Raw genomic sequence first — 18,793 nt, 5'->3', positions numbered from 1 at the left:
AATAAATCATATTGATCTAAGCATTCCATGAATATTATCATATGCTATTCAATCCCAAGTCCTCTTTGCAAGTTCCTTTGAAATACTTGAACGATCTAATCGGTCAGTCAATTAGAATTTAGAAGCATGAAATACAAGATTGAATAAACGACTCATTCTTCATTAATAGGAACCAAGAACGATAGCAAAACAACCCAAGTTGCATAATAGGATCCACCATAACCCCAGAGAACAAATTTATCTCAAGATAGGACTTTTAGAACATCATTCCCGAACATCAAGAACATAGAAAGAAAATTAGTAGAACGAAAAATCTATGGTTAAAACCTTGTCTTGTCAAGAATTCTTTGTTCAGTCCTTGTTCTCTCCTCAAAAACGCCATCCAAGATTCCTTTTAGACATACTACAAGCCTCCTCTTACACCCCCCCCCCCCCCCACCCAAATAATCCTCACCAAACAAGGAAACCTAACAATTTCCAGAAAACATAGTTGACCACAGATGCACACAAGTCGAAAAGCCAGTACATATGCACAACTTCTCTTCTCCAAGTCTGATGTATACACGCATAAAGGTCAACAGAATCAAAATGGACTCATCAGTTAGATAAACTCAGTAATGTAGGTAGGCATAAACACATTTAAATGTTCTCACCAGTATCTGAATCAATAGCAGCATCGAGGACATAGATCTTCTAGAAGAGGTTATTATGGGTTGCAGGGAGATCTCTATGTTTTCAGCCATGTCAGAAGACGTTACTGAATGGTCCTTCCTGGGCACGATCATTTCCACGTCCTTCATGAGTTTGGCATGCTCAGTAGGTTCTAATGAAAACATAATCAGAAAGAAGGGTAGAAATGAAAGAGCAGCTAGCTGATCTTTGCATCGTTGTTGCAAGATCACCTTCTCTATAGAATACACCATTAGGAGCGTCAAGACCAGACCATGTTGAGAAGAATACCGACTGGACAAACTTCAAGTCTAGGTAAGTGACAAGAGGAACTGGCTTTCTTTAGCCGCCGCTCAACATAAATGAATGCTTCTTGCTGTTATTCTAAGGCTGATCAGAGTGTGTCAACTACTCTTAAAGGTCAGCCAAAATGACAACTTCTCGGTGTCCTCAGTCCATAAACAAACCTCATGGCTCCCAGGATACCTGAAATTAGCACAATCTTTGTCTCTTCCTCTTGACCACGCACTATCAAAGTTTGGATCCATGAACGCAACAAGTTTAGTGCTAGCACTATCTGGGTGCTTGTAATTGATGCAACTTCGGATATAGACCTGTTCACTAAAGCCAGAGGCGGACCTAGGAATTGAGCACGACGGGGGCATCACTGTTTACTTATCTAGCGATAAAATTTGGCCTGCAACTCTTGGAAAACTCAATGATTATAATGACTTATTATCCAAGTATAAACAAAAAGAAGTTCTAAAAAAAAGAACCAAATAGAGAGAGAAACTTCTTCGCAAAATAGGTGCTATGGTATGGGAAGGTGTTAGATTAAGCATGTTTCGCCCTTTAAAATTTCTAGTTTTTTAGTATACAAAAAAAAAAAAAAAGAAAAAAAGAGGGTCAGAGATCGAAAGGGCGTTCAAACTTTAAATTATCAAAAACTTCCTAAAAATTAAAATGAAGTGCATGTTAACAGTCAATGAATTGAAGAAAAGTCTCAAACTCTTAGCTGTCATTGCCGAGTAGGTGTCAAAGTAATTGTTGAAGAAGGTTGTGCCAGAAGGATTCGTATTTTTCTATTTGTAAGTTGCAAACTGAGGCTTTTAAATTTAAGGAAGGGGTTTGAAAACGAATAAAATAAATTAAATTGACTGTTATGTATTAGTAGTAAACTATAATTGAATTCAAAAAAAGATAAGAATAAAAAATAAAGTAGTTTGCTATTAAATATAAATTACATTGTATTCAAAGAACTAAAATGGAAAGGAGGAGAAATAAACTATAATTGAATTCAAAAAAAGATAAGAATAAAAAATAAAGTAGTTTGCTATTAAATATAAATTACGTTGTATTCAAAGAACTAAAATGGAAAGGAGGAGAAAAAAGAACCCTAAAATAGAAAGGAGGAGAAAAAATAACTAAGATAGAACGGAGGAGAAACGAGAATTAAAATACAAAAGAGGAAAAAAAAGATAAAAAAGAGGCGAAAGAAGCTGAAGTTGGTCTTGAACCCTCGTTATGTTCTGATAATGAATGGAACTGAAGCGACTGATCAACCACTTCTGCCATTCGCCTTTTAGTTTCTGGGGTCACAGGTAAAATTTTTAAGGGGTCCCATATATATATACAGGGTTTTTGTCGAGACTAACGGGGTCCTGTGACCCCTCAACCTACAACATAGGTCCGCCTCTGACTAAAGCTCGCTTTTGCTTCTACAAGCATCAACAGTGAAATGCTGCTATCTCTTAGTTCTTTTGAAGAGCTTGAATTCACCAATAATCACCGCAAGAGCATAGACCTCCTTTAAAGTGATGGAATCTATTTGAATCCCTGACAACGATTTCCCTTCCCTCTATCTTCGATATTAGTTTAATAACGGTGTGACAGTCACCACAGACTCTGAGATTCTTGACAATCTGGATGGGAATTCCTGGAGATGTGGCAATTAATCCAAAAGCAATAGCTAACCTTTCACTGTGCCGAGAAAGAATGGCTTCTTTATGTTCATCTTCCACATCATGAAGAACATAATTTGTATCTGGTTTATATCCTGCATCCTTCAGTCGGACACTAAGCTCGTCAAGTTTCACGTATATACTGTCAGCTAAGGGATGTGACACATCACCCGCCATGAATGAGTAGGTCTTGTTCTTAACCTCAATCCAGCTATAACCAATCTCCTTTTTAACTTTTCTCACATCCATTAATTTTCTTATTTTTGCTCTTTCTTGCCAATTTCCAGTTGCAGCATAGAGATTAGATAGGAGGACATATGCAGCTGAGTCCTCAGGCTGAAGGGAAATAAGATTATCTGCGGCAAGTTTCCCAAGCTCAACATTGCGGTGAACTCGGCTTGCTGCCAGAAGAGTACGCCATACGATGGCACCAGCAGGAAATGACATCCCATTGATAATAGCCATGGCTTTATCCAGCATACCAGCTCGGCTATACAAGTCTACCATGCAAGAGTAGATCTCCATTGTTGGAGAAATATGTAAGTTGTTTACCATCATGTCAAAATACTTTTGACCTTCATTCAGTAGTCCTGCATGAGTACAGGCAGAAATAACTCCAATGAATGTTATATTATCCATTTCTAAATTCCTTTTTCGCATTTCCTCGAATATCTTTAGTGCTTTTCTGCCATAACCATGTTGTGCATATCCTGATATCATTGAGTTCCATGAGACTAAGTCTCTTTCTTTCTGTCTCTTGAAAACCTCATTTGCACTTTCTATGTTCCCTCTTTTAGCATACATAGTAACCAGGGCGCTGCTCACACAGAAAGCATTACTATAACCTGATTTTATTGAGCTTGCATGAAATTGTTTTCCTTGCTCCACTGATGCCATGGAAGTAGTGCATGCATTGATGACGCTGGAGAAGGTAAACTCATTTGGCCAAACCCCACTTTTGGATAATTGCCGGAAAACTCTCACAGCACCTTGAATGTCTCCTCTTTGAGCATAACCAGATAACATAGCAGACCAAGCAATGATGTCCTTCTCATCAATCTCTTCAAAAACTTTAGCAGCCTCACCAATATTTCCTGTTTTCACATATGCGTCTAATAATGCAGTTCCTACAGTAGGTGAACCTTCGTACTTGGTTTTGATAATTTCTGCGTGTACTTGGAACAAAGAAATAGAGGGTTGAGCAGCAAGAATAGTTGAATACGTGAAATCGTTTGGTCTAATACCATCCTTCTTCATTTGGCAAAAGAGATTTGCTGCTTGCTCTGGTCTATTATTCTGCATATACCCCCCAATCATTGCTGTCCAAGAAACCACATTCCTGAATGTGTGCATCATAGAGAATAAGTTGAAGGCATCATCCATTTCCCCACACTTAGTATAAGAGACCATGAGTGCCGTTCTAATATTATTGTCTAAATAGAACCCGTTCTTCGTAACGCGACCATGAAGCTGCCGAGCAAAAACCAATTCTTTAAGATTAGTACATAATTTGACAGCCGTAACATAGATCGACCGCGTCAGTTCCACACCTGCAAGTCTCATCATGTGGAACAACTTAACTGCTTCAGAATAAAGCCCATTAGTCACAAGACCACCAATCATGCCATTCCAAGACACTTCATTCCTATTTCCCATACTTTCAAATACAACTGTGGCCTCTCTAACCATCCCAGACTTCAAATACATATTGATCAAAGAATTTCCCACAGATGTTATCACCTCAAAACCACACTTGATAACCATAGTATGCACTTGAATTCCTTTTTCAACTGCACATTTATCGGCCAAAACTCCAAGAACTGTTGCGAAAGTAAACGCATTAGGATTAACTCCTCCAACTAACATCATATGAAACACTTGTAACGCTCTATCAACCAGCTTATTGCACGAATAACCCGAAAGCAACGAAGTCCACGTCACAACATTCTTGTCCTCCATTTCGTCAAACACTCTCCGACCTTCATCCACGTTCTCCATTTTCATGTACATGTCAACAAGTGAAGTCCCAACACTAACATTGTCAAAATAACCGGATCTTATACAGAGAGCATGCACTTGTTTACCAAAAGTTAGATCAGACAGGCATGCACAGACCTTCAATATACAAGAAAGGCTAGACCCATCAATCAAAAGTCCTGTACGATGAACACCAACAAAAAGATTCAGAGCCTCTTCATTGAAACTGTTCCTAGAGTACTCAAAAAGCAAGTGATTGTTCAGAGAAACTCTCTGTGGATTTTCATCAAACAGGTGGTGCACGTGGCGATAATCTGAACATGCAGTTGATTCAGCTTGAGTTTCTGCTGCCAAATCAATGGCCTGCGAATGAGAACAATAATGGATGTCTAATGGATTAGTGAAATGCAGGAGAGGCCTTATTTTTTTAAAACACGGCCTTACAATCATTGCTCGTTTAGCTGGCTTTACAGTTCGAACCGTTGGAACTGAAATTTAAACGTTCGTGCGTGAATCGGGCCTTGTCTTGACCCGCCAAACTTTTACACTATATATCCATACTGTGGTATGGTAACCCTATAAAGCGAGATTTATAATCTTGATAAAGAAAATAAATTACTGATCACAATAAGTAAAGAGGATTTGATAGCACCGGCACGACCAAGAATTTCACCAAGGGGTATCAAATATAAAGAAGTAAACATATAATGGTATATATGCATATATATATACATAAAAATAAATTTTTGACCTAGCAACACAATGTAAATGTTCATGTTATCTGTCTTTGTATTATAGTTATGGAGTTGAAAATAATAATGATGAGAAATTGTTGAAGTTGATTTTTGTACCCAATTTATTTCTTAAATGATAAAAGAGATCCTCTAATATTTGAATACACGAGCATTTATTTGCTTTATAGCAACCATGACATGAGTGAAGTCATATAATGTTGGGAAAAAAAAAATAGAAATATAGAGAAAATTTGATATTTGGAGTAAAATCTTCAACTTCTAGAAGTCATTTTTAAAATTTAAGTATTCTTATCATATGTTAGTTAAGTTAATTTATCTAATGATATATATATATTATATGTTTGATAAATTAACTTAACTAACATATGATAAGAATACTTAAATTTTAAAAATGACTTCTAGAAGTTGAAGATTTTACTCCAAATATCAAATTTTCTCTATATTTCTATTTTTTTTTTCCCAACATTATATGACTTATGAAACATATATATTACTCATTTCTAGCATCTATGGAAGCATAGCCCCATTAAAGGACATGGGTGAAGCTTTGAAAGCGCTTTTAGAAGACTTATAACAAGAGCTCAAACAAGAACTTCAAAACATACATAGTGATGCGAAATTGGAGCATTAGAATTGGCCAACTAACCGGCGATTTACATGAAAAACTAGCATTCCACTTTATCTTCTCAAAGTAGAAACAAGTGTTAGTTAATGAACTTTATTGAACCAGAATATTCAAGTTATATATAAATGAAGTAGTAAAAGAGCATAAAAGAATAAAACAGTACAAGATGAGGTTCACAGAATTGTCACGCTATATGCAGCTTTTCTGATCCCTAAGAAAGAAAGGGTGCAGAGGTAATATAAAAAAAGAAGATACCAATTTAGTAGAAGTTAATATAGACAACTGAATTGAAAAGATAACATGGAGATTTACACAACTTTAATAAGAAGGTAAAATGGTCTCCTGGCCACTTAAACTTGTACCCGATTGTCATGCCAGTAAATGAACTTTCAAAATTTTCATATGAACACTTCAACTTGAGCATACATGAACTAATAAACACCTCCGACCTATGACTCAATCTACGTGGCATCAGTTATTCCTAGTCAGTTGTTGTGCGTGTAAGTCACGCATGGCAGGAGCGTGAATGAGTTTTTTTCGATGCCCAACGGTCATAAACACAAGGGCCCATATATTTAGAGGGCTTCCTTTTCCTCCTTTGGCCTACAACCTCCATTATTGACGTATACAAGCTCTGTAGCACTTCTTCTCTTCAAATTTTTTACAGATTCAAGTATTTTTTTCTTTCTCTAAGTCGATATTTTATTCTTCAAGCCAAGAATGCAATGGAAACTCGTGTAGTTTGTCGTTGTGGAGTTGACGCTGTTGTGTGCATAACCTGGAAGCCCACCAATCCAGGTAGAAGGTTCTTAGAATGCTCAAATTATGGTACAACTAGTCACTGTAATTTTTCATGTGGATTGACCCATCTCTTCCAGATCATTACAACACAAGTAATTTTGGGACTGCTATCAAGAATTCACATCAATGAGCATTGAAAGAACATGAGAAAACAATATGTAATTGCGTTTGTTGTTGCTGCACTGCTCTTTGTAGTGTTATTCTTAGCTTAGGATCTTTGTATTGTATGTTTATTCTTAACAAACAAGACAAGGTAAAGTGTATGAAGTATTTTGCTGTAATGAAAAGTTATGCTTGGCATTAACATATGAACCTATATTAGACAAGTTCAAAACAACTATTTTGATTGTTAATAGTAGGCCATCAAATCTGCACACTAGGAGAAATCAGTTTACTACTGTGTCTAAAACCAAACCAAAACAACATTAACTAAGTTCTGAATATTTCAGACCAAATCTTCCACAAAATAACCTACAAATAAATTCTGATACTAACAGACTTAAACTTTCACAAAAAAAAAATATTTTTTCAAATCATTATGGTTGAGACAGGTTGAAGTTGGACTGAGATTAGCTCAGGTTTGGTTGAGTTGAAGAATGAGCTTCAGACTGGCTTAGGGTTGCCTGAGTTTGTCTCCTTCTAGCCTGTTGTTGAAGCTAGGGCTGTGCATTTGGATCGGATATCCGAAATCCGATCCGATCCGCTCAATTTCGGATTTCGGATTTCGGATATTTGGATCGGATTCGGATTTGATTTTTTAAAATTTCGGATTTTCGGATTGGATTCGGATGTGTATAGTTTGAACCCGATCCGATCCGAAATCCGAATTTATTAAGGGAATAATAAATACTAATTTTATTTTTAGGGTTAGGTCACCTAACCCTTATTTCATTCTTCGGTCTGCCTCCATCTAATTCTCAGAAGCAAATTTTTGATGTTGCTGCGGTCTGCGCCTCACTTTCTCAGTTAACCCTTTTCACTTTCTCAGTTCTCACGCCTCAGCTCAGACTCAGTCCTCACTTCACAGCTTCAGTCTTCACTCTTCTTCACGCCTCACAAGTCGCACCCAGAGACTGTTGTGCTGGTGCTGCTCACTTCAGTCTTCACGCGACGCCTCAAGCTGCTCCCTCCTGCTCGTCGTTTCCTCTAGCTCTTCTCTGTGTTCCGGCGACCGCACTGGTAACTGGTAAGACACTAAGAATTGATGAAATTCTTAAGAAAGACACTAGGGTTAGGTCTCTTTGTTCTCTTTTATTTCTCGGATAAAATTGATGAAATAAATTGGGGGTTTCACTCTTGATTTTCTTAAACAGAAATAGACCATACTATACTACTATTTTGAATCCGATTTTAATTTTAATTTTTTGTTTTGTTTCGTAGATGGAAGATGAGGTAGAGATGGTGAATAAAGTTCAAGCCCTTGTAAAATGTGGTAAAAGTGGTGCTTCAAATGATTCCACAAGCAACGTCGAATCTGATTCTGGTTCGAAGAAAAGAAAAATTATGAAAAAAAGATCAGTGGCTTGGCGACACTTCAGTAAGTTCACTGATGACGAGGGTGTTTAAAAAGCGAAATGCAAGTACTGTCCAGAAGAATATGTAGCTAACACCAAAAACAGTGGTACAAGCAATTTGCTATCACATCTTCTCAAGTGTCCGAACAATCCCCACAAGCCGGAGACAAGCCAGACAAAATTAGCTTTTCAACTGAAAGGTCAAACAGGTGATGTCTCACTTATCAATTGGAAATTTGATCAAGAGGCATGTAGGAGGGCTTTAGCTCGTATGATAATTATAGATGAACAACCCTTCATTTCTGTTGAAAAGGATGGATTTAGAGACTTCGTGAGAGCTCTTCAACCTTTATTTCATATTCCATCTCGTACTACTATGACTAGAGATTGTTTTGAGATTTACCATGATGAAAAACTTGCTTTGAAGTCAATTTTTAAAGAATCAAAACAGAGAATTTGTATTACGACTGATACATGGACATCAATTCAAAGAATTAACTATATGTGTGTTACAGCACATTACATTGACAAGAATTGGAATTTGCATAAAAAGATATTAATTTTTTGTCCAATTACTAGTCACAAAGGTCAAGATTTAGCTAGTGGTGTTGCTAAGTGTTTATTTGAATGGGGGGTGGATAAAGTATTTACTGTGACAGTTGATAATGCAATTCTAACGATGTCATGGTTAAAGAATTATCCAAATAATTTACTAGATGGAACACTAACTTGATGGAAGGTAAGCATATTCATGTTAGATGTATGGCTCACATCATCAATCTAGTTGTTCAAGATGGGTTGAGAGAAGGGAGTGTGTCTGTGGAACGAATAAGACAAGCTGTTAGGTACATTAGACAATCTCCAGCAAGATGGAAGAAGTTTAAAGAATGTTGTAATCTAGATAGGATAACTTCTAAAAAGTCATTGTGCTTGGATGTTCCTACTAGGTGGAACTCCACATATTTGATGTTGAAGGTTGCTACAGTTTATGAGGAAGCCTTTACAAAATATTGTGATATTGATTATGGTTTGATGTCATGTATTGCTAACTGTATTTGTGAGGATGGACAGCCTGCAGGTCCACTTTTAAGTACTGATTGGGATAGTGTAAGACGTATTGTGAAGTTTCTTGAAATATTTTATGAACTCACCTTGAAGGTATCAGGTACACTTTATATTACGTCTAATGTGCACTTTCTTGAGATATGTGTTGTTGGTTCTTCTTTGAAAGAGTTGATGCAAAGTGAAGATGCTACCTTGAAAGAAATGGCAAATAATATGAAAGAGAAGTTTGATAAGTATTGGGGGGATCCACAAAAGATGAACAAAATGATTTTTATTTCATGTGTGTTCGATCCACGCCACAAGTTTCAATCTCTTTCGTTTGCTCTTGCTGCCATGTTTGGAGAAACAATAGGTGTGAAAATACAAATTGAGGTGAAGACATACATGGAATCTTTGTTCAATGTGTATGCAAAGAAGAATGGTGGTTCTGGTTCATTTCCATATTCTCCATCTTCCGGTTCATGTCCATCTTCTCCATCTTCCCCTGGTTCATGTCCATCTTCTCCAACTTCATCTACTTCTTCATCATCGCTTTCAAAATTCATGTTAGATTTAAAGAAGCATAAGAAGGGTGAAGGAATTGATTCTAAAACAGAGTTAGATAAATATTTGGGTGAAGATGTTGAGGAAGACTTTGAAAATTTTAAAATTCTGGGGTGGTGGAAGTTGAATTCACCCAGATTTCCCGCACTTGCTGAGATGGCACGTGATGTGCTAGCCATTCCTATTTCTAGTGTTGCCTCAGAATCAGCCTTTAGTACCGGTGGACGCATACTTGATCCATTTAGGAGTTCATTGACACCTAGATTGGTTCAAGCTCTTGTGTGTGTCCAAGATTGGCTTCGGAATGAATCAACAACTCCGGTTAAAATTGAAGAAGATTTAGATAATCTTGAACAACTTGAAGCGGGTAAGACTATCTTATTTCTTCTATTACTTTACTTGTGTTTAATGTATACTTATGTTATGTTTCTTTAGATTATTTTTAAACTAATTTATTCTATTACTATCTTATTCTACAGACTTGATTAATACCGGAAGAGAGCCTTGCATCGTCGACATATAAAAGGTACGAGTTCGTGGCATGTTAAAAGTTTTCTTAAGCCTTCTAATAAATTGAACCAAACTGCTGCATTAAGCCTTCTCTATTGTATTATTTTGTTCTACCACCAAACAGTCAAGCTGCTGCATTAGGCTACTGCACAGGCTGCCCAACTTGACATGATACACATTTACTGACTCTCTCATTTTTGACAAGTGTAGTATTGCAGAACTTGAAAGTGTGCCATGTTGAGGATTTCAGTTCCAGTGTGCCAGAACTTAAGGTTGCTGCATTAGGGAATTCTGGTTGAGGATTTCAGTTCATTAGTGATTAAACAGCTATTTGGGATTTTAGTTAATTTTGTAGAACTGGACTGTTAGCTATCTTACAGTTATAGTTATCTATAAGAACTTGTAACAATTATAGTTATCTATAGATCTGGATTGAATGAGAATGATCAGTAGAACTTGTAACTGTTAGCTATCTTACAGTTATGTTTTGGTTCTATGTTACAGTTATGTAACTGTTAGAATGATCAGTAGAACTTGGTTCCATTTTGTGTTTCTGCTCTTCTGCTATGCTTCTGGTCTTGTAACTGTTAGCTATGTTTCTGCTATGCTTCAACTGGGAAATGAATTTGTGCAATATTGTGTACCTTTATGGGTCAAGTACAATGAGACTATCAGCTTTAACCAGTTACAATACTATACTGTTACAATACTATACTATTAGACATTAGTAACATTTATTAATTGGAATGAAGCCAAAATTAAAATCTTGAGGTGCTGTAATTTATAGTCATTTGTTTGCTATTTTTGGTCTTTTAAATGCTATTGTATTATGTAATATCCATTATCCATATACAGTTATACACACTCCTTAATAATACGTACAATCCGATCCGAAAATCCGATCACCAAACCGATCCAAAATTTAAAAATCCGATCCAATCCGATATAATTCGGATCGGATTCGGATTGCAATTTTTGGAATCCGAAATCCGAAATTTCAATCCGAAATATGCTAAATCCGATCCGATCCAATCCATGCACAGCCCTAGTTGAAGCTGCCTTTGTATTACTGTATTTGTTCCTTTCCACCTTAGTCCAGGTACTCTATATCCAAGATTAATATTAATCTGGTTAGCATCAATTGTTTGCCTAGGATCATGTGCGACTCTGTCCCTTAAACCAAACTACATTCAAATAGAAATATAATTTTAGAACTTAGTATAGTAATTAGACACAACAATTGGACAAAATTTTACATACTTACCCTCTCTATGACTGTCCCTGATTCACCAAATAGTATTCCAAATACAGCAGTCCTAGGCCTTCCACCTAAAGTTCTAAGAATTTGTCGAGGAGTCCTTGATCTTTCTTTTGTAGTTCTAGATTGTTGTGTTCCTGATCCACCATCAGCAGTAGTTCCAAAATTTCTTGGTGTTGCAATAGTAGCAGATTGTTGTGCTGCAGATCCACCACCAGCAGTAGTACCAGAATGACCTCCTGATGCAGCTGTTGTAGCCTGGGCATTTGCAGTACTACTCTCAGCACCAACAGTTGAACTTTGCCCTTTCTAAAACACCTAGAATATAAAAATTCCGCAAAAGACTAAAAACACTTAAAGCATAAGAAGTATTTGATTCTTACCAGGATTGCACAGCCTTTCTTGTTATGACCTATTGTCTTGCAATGAGAACATGTCATTGGTGTCCCCTTTCTTGATCTCTTACTAAATTTCTTTGTAGGCTCATCTTGAGCCTTTCTTCTATGTTTCTTAGGTCTACCAGACATCTTAGTAATTATAGGAGACTCAACTTTGGGATTTTGAGTTGGAGGTTATATCTCCATGTTGGTCATAAGTTGAATATAACAATTGAATGCCTTGAGATACGTTTCCTTCTTATACCAATGCTCAACATAATTAGCAGTGTCATACCTTTTAAAAAAATTGCACAAAGTATATGGGAGCAGGGTATGCCTTTCAGCTGCCACATTCTACATGTGCACTCTTTCTTTACAAAATCAACTATGTGTTTGCAAATTCCATCTTAGATCTCAAATCCAGTGTCCCCATTCCATTTATATTCATGCTTGGTGGCTCTCATAGATTGCTCTTCAATGTACCCTATTGCCATAGGAGATATATCAAAATTTCACTTTGTAGCAAATTCTCTCATATTAGTCATCATCTCCATTACCTTCATTCTGATCTCTTCCAATATGGTTATGATTAAATTGTTCCTAGAAGTAAGTATCCAACTGTTGAAGGTCTCACACATGTTATTCTCCATAACATCACACTTACTACAGTCTTTAAAAAAGGCCCTGCACCATGACTGTTTGAGATATCTAAGCAAGTCTTCTATTATCTTACTGCCACCCAATTCTGCCAACTCATCTAGTTTAACCTTCAGAAATGCTACAAATGAAGCTCTTGCACAACCCCAGAACTTCTTCCTTCTTTCCTCACCACTCCAAATTTTCTTCCAGTTGCTCCATATATGCCTTACACACATTTTATGCTTAGCATTTGGCATCAATTCAGATACAGCTTGAACAAGTCCCTTGAACAACAAAAATACACTGTTAGAGTTCATTCAATGCAATCTTAAATATTAAAGTAAAAAAAAAAGAATAAAACAATACACATACATTCTGCATATCAGACATAATTGTTAGTCCTTCACCTTCAGATTCTATTAGTTTCAAGTCCTTCATTAGACACCTAAAAAATCAAGACCAACTGTTCTTGGTCTCTTTCTCAACCACTGCCCAAGCAACATGATACATTTGGTTATTACCATCTTTAGCAATGCATGACAATAACTCACTTTTACATACTCCCTTCAGAAATGCACCATCAAATCTAATTACATCTCTACACCCTTCTAACCAACCAGTTTTCAAAGTATGTAAACAAATGTATATCCTCACAAAGACCTCTTTACCAAGTTCTATTTCTTTTAAAGTCCTCACCACAATAGTGCTGCCTATGTTAGTAGTTCTTATCATGTCAGTATAATCATAAATCCTAGCAAACTCTATTTTGTAATAACCTAAATACTTACCTATTACCTTCTGTCTAGCCCTGACACATATTGTTTTTCCTACATACACACCATACTTAATCCTTATCAACTCTTGCAATTTCTTGAGCTTTATGTCAGACTGATTAATGATCTTATCTTTGTAATGTTTAACTATCCAAGTTGTGTTAGCAAGCTTATTCTTTATGACTGGGAAGCATAAATGGACAGGGTAGTATGTGTTGACAATGAAGTGTTGTGTGTGGCCCTGTAAACTGCCTAAAATATGCCATCTACATCTACTAGAGTTCAAACATATCGCCCTGACTCTATTCCTTTCACTTGTTTTCAACTTTAACTGAACTCTCCTGTGTACAACATAATTTTGTAAAGAAAATCTAAATTGTCTAACATTTTCAAAGACCATTCCCAGTTGAAAAATAATTTTCTTACAGTTAGAGTCAAAGTAGACCTTTCCACTGTATCTTCTTGGAGGAAGGTTATGCACCTAATCATTTGCATCTACATCATCATCAGTACTATCCTCACTCCCTGGATCTAAACTGTCTAGGTACTGCTCATCCTCTCCTAATTTGTTAGAATATTTAGCAGTCTTGTCCTTGTAAATGTCTTCAAATTCTGGGTCAATGCTAACAGGGCCACTAGGTAGCTCATCTACATTAATATCACTAGATCTCTCTTTCCAGTTCTTCTAATTTACTTTGGTCTGTCTAGCAACAACAAGGTTAGCTTCTATATCACTTGTCTCTCCAACAACATCCTCGTCGGCATCATAAAGTGAGTCATATATATCCTCTTAAGTAGAAACACCCTCATATTCACCATCCTCACTCTCAGAATTACTCTCAAATACATCACAATCTGAATCTGTGGCTAGATGAAAGTTGTAGAACTCCCCTTCATCCTCAGTAGACTCTTCTATATCAGCAACCCCCTTTACCCTTCCCCTCAGTGAAACAACCACTATTTATATTATTGGTAGGTGAGTTTTTTGCCCTAGCATTAACTTTACTTGTTTGCCCTTGTAGCACTTCATTAAAGCCAACTGTTTGGTCATATGGGATATCACTAGGGTCCACACCATTACTTAACATTTCATCCAATTCAATATCAACACATAGTATATTAACAGTGTGACATAAATAAACATCAATAAAATCCCCATCATGAAGGTCTTTGCAGAATTCTAACACATCAGCATCATACTTAATAAATCGAAATGGTCCTTTTTTATTGATTTGACATGCAAATTTCTCCACATCTAAGTACCCCATTCATTTGCCCATTTGTTGAATTGAATAATATGCAATTCATCAGTGTTAGCAGTTACAATAGTAAGCCATGTTATACCATTTTCATACCTCATTAATGGGCCAGCTACTAGTTGTGCCTGATGGTGAAATTGTAATTTCACAAGAACAACCATCCTGCCTCACTATGCCTTCGTAACAAATCAAATAAAGAGGAATTTCTATTTGTACCTCGTAAAAAAAGCTTTTTATTTTGTAGAATGAAACATTTCCTTTCTTTTCGTGGAAAGAAATTATGTTCAAGTAAGCAAATATGTCATGGTTCTAGGAGTCTATCTATCGCGTATAGACTTTAAGGGCGTGGTGGCCTAACCATCGAGGTGAAGTCGGGACCTAAAAGATCGAATGGAACAATATATAGACAAGTAAATCCCTTAACTCTTAATAATTAAAGGAATAGGGAAAAGAACCCTAACTTTATCACTTTAAGAGACAAAAATTTTCGATATGATAAAAAGCCCTAATTTTTTAACCCTATATTCCAAATCAGAGATGAAACCGATAAAATCCAGAGAAAAAAAATAAGAATTTAGTATGTTATTCCAAAAAGCCTTAATTTTAGACCCTAAATAACGAAAGAACCATTGCATGCATACAAAACATTATTCTATCATGACCAACTTCAATGACGAATAAAAATACAAGAAAACAACCAGAAATTTCATGAAAGACAACGACAATCGGTCCTTTAATGACTTCTATGTTTCTGGTGGAGGAAAAATCGACGGTACACGATTATCTCAGATTCTTGTTTTGGAACCGATTTTGAAAGAAAAAGGCATAAACAAAACCTTCAGATGATATAATAGAATCCTTATGCTCAATCGTTCACTCCATTTTGAGCAGATGATTGAAAATGTTAGAAGGGAATTGAGAAAGACGACTGAAATGAAAATGAAATTAGTGTTTTAGGGCAAAAATGAATGGGAAATAGCCGGTGCTTAGTGGGTTTTCACGCCTAACATGTGGAAGGTTTTTATTTGTTTATTGCTGACTGGGTTGCTACGTTTGTAAAATTGTAATGCACGCGGTAGATTGAGTCATAGGTCGGAGGTGTTTATTAATTCACTTATGCTCAAGTTGAAGTGTTCATAGGAAAATTTTGAAAGTTCATTTACCGGCATAATAATAAGGTACAAGTTTAAGTATTCAGGAGACCTTTTTGCCTAATAAGAATAACTTGAGGATATGAAGATTACACAAGTAATAGCTTGGCAAGATGGTTTTTAGCTTATTCCGATGAGTAAACAATTAAAAGGGCAGTATAATGTACAAGATATCTCGCGTTCATGTAGGGTTTGAGGAAGGACCACGTTCCGGTGAGTAAGCAACTGGAGAAGCAAATTCTAGGAGCTCTTTGTTACTCTGAAATATCAACATATCAGCTTCTGTCAAAGTGATTAGTGCATTTATCCCTTCTCCACTTGGATCATCCAAGAAAACAATGTTGTTTTTCATTGGACTTCTCGCTAATGTCACACTTATGGGCTTACCCCATCCAAAATCAGTCTTATATAATCCTTTATTGCACAAGCTGCTGTACATATAAGGATCATAATTCCTCTCTAAAATTATGTTAACACCCACATTGATTGATTCAAGCGCGTGTAAGGCTATCTTATCTGGACTCATATCCTTCAATTTGTCGCGTTGATGTTGTTTAGCCTTGCGTAGTTGAGCAACGACGTGGGCCAGTTCTATCTCATCTTCTGTCGTTGTTGCTGAGTTAAGGAAACAATAAGCATTTCCAATGGTGTGTAGGGGCAAATGCGGGTGTAAATTCGTCACTAAAGATGGTCTGAACAAGCATAAATTCGCCATAGATACTGCTATCCACATTTATGAATAAGTGCTGTAGCAACTTCAATGCGAGTTGGATTCCTGAATTAGTTGAAACGATATCCTTGAGTTTGCCCAAACTATAAGATGAAATATTGAACATTCTTGACACGCATTGTTCACGTACAACATCAGGTATTACTGGAGGATCATCCATCGGTGGGAAAAACGAAGCTGCATCAAACTGAGTAGATGGTTCGAAATCCAACTCTCGATTTGTAGCAGCCCAATCATTAAGGAACTTCGATAGACTATAGCCATCAGCAATCTTGTGCGATATACATATACTGATTGCTATTCCACCACAATCGAAATGACTTAATTGAACCACTATACTAGTGGAGTTTGGTCAAAGGAACTACTCCAAGGCAAATCTTGTGGGAAGACTATATCTGTAGCATCATTATAAGGGTGGTTGAGAATTTCAGACATTGGACAATTGACTCGAACGTTTGAATACCGAACGCCCACATCATTGCAATCAACGTATTTATTATCCTTTATTCTTCCGGCAAAGGGATAATAAGAAGATAATACTTTTGAAAGGGAGTTTTCAAGAATCTGATTTATGTTGTTATTTGCAGGTTTAGAGTAGAAAGCGGCAATTGGTGCATATATAAAAAGTGAGATTTGATCAAGGAAAGAGAGATTGTGTCGTTTAAGTGAAGAAGGAGTAGGGAAAGAGGCTTAATGATCTTTTGAGATAGAGAAAGAATCCTAGACGCGGCCATTTTAGCTCTCTTTCTGTGAGCTACTAGCAGGTCCTCCTCTTACAGTTATATACATCGGCGTTGGAGTTTGAAAATGGAAAGGGCAGCTCGGTGCATAAAACATCCCGCATTTACGTAAGGTCCGGGAAAGTGTCGCATTTCTAGAATGTGATATAAACGGCCTCCATTAATGCAAACATTAGTGGCTGCTTCCACAGCTCGAACCCATGACTTATAGATCAAACGGAGATAACTTTACCATTGCTCCAAGGTTCTTCTACAATTTGGAAATGGAAGATGGTAAATAATCAAGGAGCAACAAAACATATTTTATTATATCTACATGTTCCGCATTCATCTCTTTCAATATCTTAATCTTTAAACTGACAATTGGGATTACTCCCAGCTCCATTTGCTTTAACTTGGCGGTATGTCTATTAAAAATAGATTTTTATTTTTACTTATCATTTCACGCATATTAAGAAAAGACAAAAAAAAAATTCTCTTACACTCATCGTATTTATTACCCATTTCAAATCATTTTTTTCAAATCCAATAAAATATGCATCAATTAATATGAGTATCATGGTAAATTATGCACTTCATTTATTACTTCTTAAGGGCGTGAAAAGTCAAAACGTGCCAAGTAAAAGTGAACGGAGGGAGTAAGTTTTTTTCTAGTTACAGCAAACAAGAAGAATCTACGTTAATTCCAACATTAATAAATGTTTTCCGTGTGATAATGGCCTAGACATGTGTGTTTGGTCGACAATATCATCAATAATAGGAGTATTATAATTAAACAGAATGGTTGCCAGAGACTTATACATATAGACTTCATACACTTGCAGAATCGGCAATATATGTTAAACTTGAACTAAAAGACGACTTTGACTTCAGTAGTTTCTATAACTATAGTATATCTATAGTACTATATTTCAGGGGCGGACTCAGCGGTAGTTGGACAAACAATCTTACCTGGTCTGATGGGCAGCGCATCCACTTTCACACAAGGGTGGGGGGTCGAATTCTGTTGGGATCGAACTCTGTCCTTTAAGCTAAAAACATTGGTTAAACCAATACACTAAATTCGTCACGCATTAATCAAAGTGATAAAAAATTAACAAATATAACATGCACTTATTGCAGTATAACTTAAACGGATTTAGAACTATAATTTTAACAAATAAACTTGCTCTTCTTTCTCTATTATTTACAACTTATGAGTGGGCGGATTTGCTGGTGTTACTCTTCAACTTTTTTTTCTTTTCATGTCACTACGGTATTTATTTTTTAAATGATGACACCACTTTCAAAAAATTATGCGCACGCCCCTGGTATATTTCAGCAAAATAAAAATTTAACAAAAAATCATTGGAACGGAAAGAAGGTGAATAATTTTTTGGCCAATTTTATTTTTTGTGTTTGATTGTTTTTGAATTTTCAAGTTTTTGGTTTGTTGATGGTTTTCAC

The 18,793-nt window shown here is 36.3% G+C and overlaps 2 protein-coding genes and 1 pseudogene across 2 annotated transcripts; all 3 read right to left on the bottom strand.

Moving 5' to 3' along the window:
• Nucleotides 1-139: 139 nt before the first annotated feature.
• LOC107759418 (pentatricopeptide repeat-containing protein At2g27610-like) lies at nt 140-5,347 on the bottom strand. The gene has a single exon (XM_016577363.2). The coding sequence runs from the start codon at nt 5,055-5,057 to the stop codon at nt 2,445-2,447; it is 2,613 nt and encodes an 870-aa protein (XP_016432849.2). The 5' UTR covers nt 5,058-5,347; the 3' UTR covers nt 140-2,444.
• Nucleotides 5,348-13,147: 7,800 nt separating this feature from the next.
• On the bottom strand, nt 13,148-13,867 carry LOC142172662 (uncharacterized). The gene has a single exon (XM_075236328.1). The coding sequence runs from the start codon at nt 13,865-13,867 to the stop codon at nt 13,148-13,150; it is 720 nt and encodes a 239-aa protein (XP_075092429.1).
• Nucleotides 13,868-15,859: 1,992 nt separating this feature from the next.
• Nucleotides 15,860-17,341, bottom strand: LOC107807103 (acylsugar acyltransferase 3-like; annotated as a pseudogene).
• Nucleotides 17,342-18,793: the final 1,452 nt, after the last annotated feature.

Source organism: Nicotiana tabacum, chromosome 18 (assembly GCF_000715075.1).
Source record: "Nicotiana tabacum cultivar K326 chromosome 18, ASM71507v2, whole genome shotgun sequence".
Taxonomy (NCBI): domain Eukaryota; kingdom Viridiplantae; phylum Streptophyta; class Magnoliopsida; order Solanales; family Solanaceae; genus Nicotiana; species Nicotiana tabacum.
Note: the sequence above shows the minus strand (reverse complement) of the source record. Positions and strands in the feature narration are given on the sequence as shown.

Bases quoted from the DNA above. Each gene is read 5' to 3' on its own strand.
- LOC107759418 (XM_016577363.2), bottom strand. From the start codon at position 5,057: ATGATTGTAAGGCCGTGTTTTAAAAAAATAAGGCCTCTCCTGCATTTC.
- LOC142172662 (XM_075236328.1), bottom strand. From the start codon at position 13,867: ATGGTCTTTGAAAATGTTAGACAATTTAGATTTTCTTTACAAAATTAT.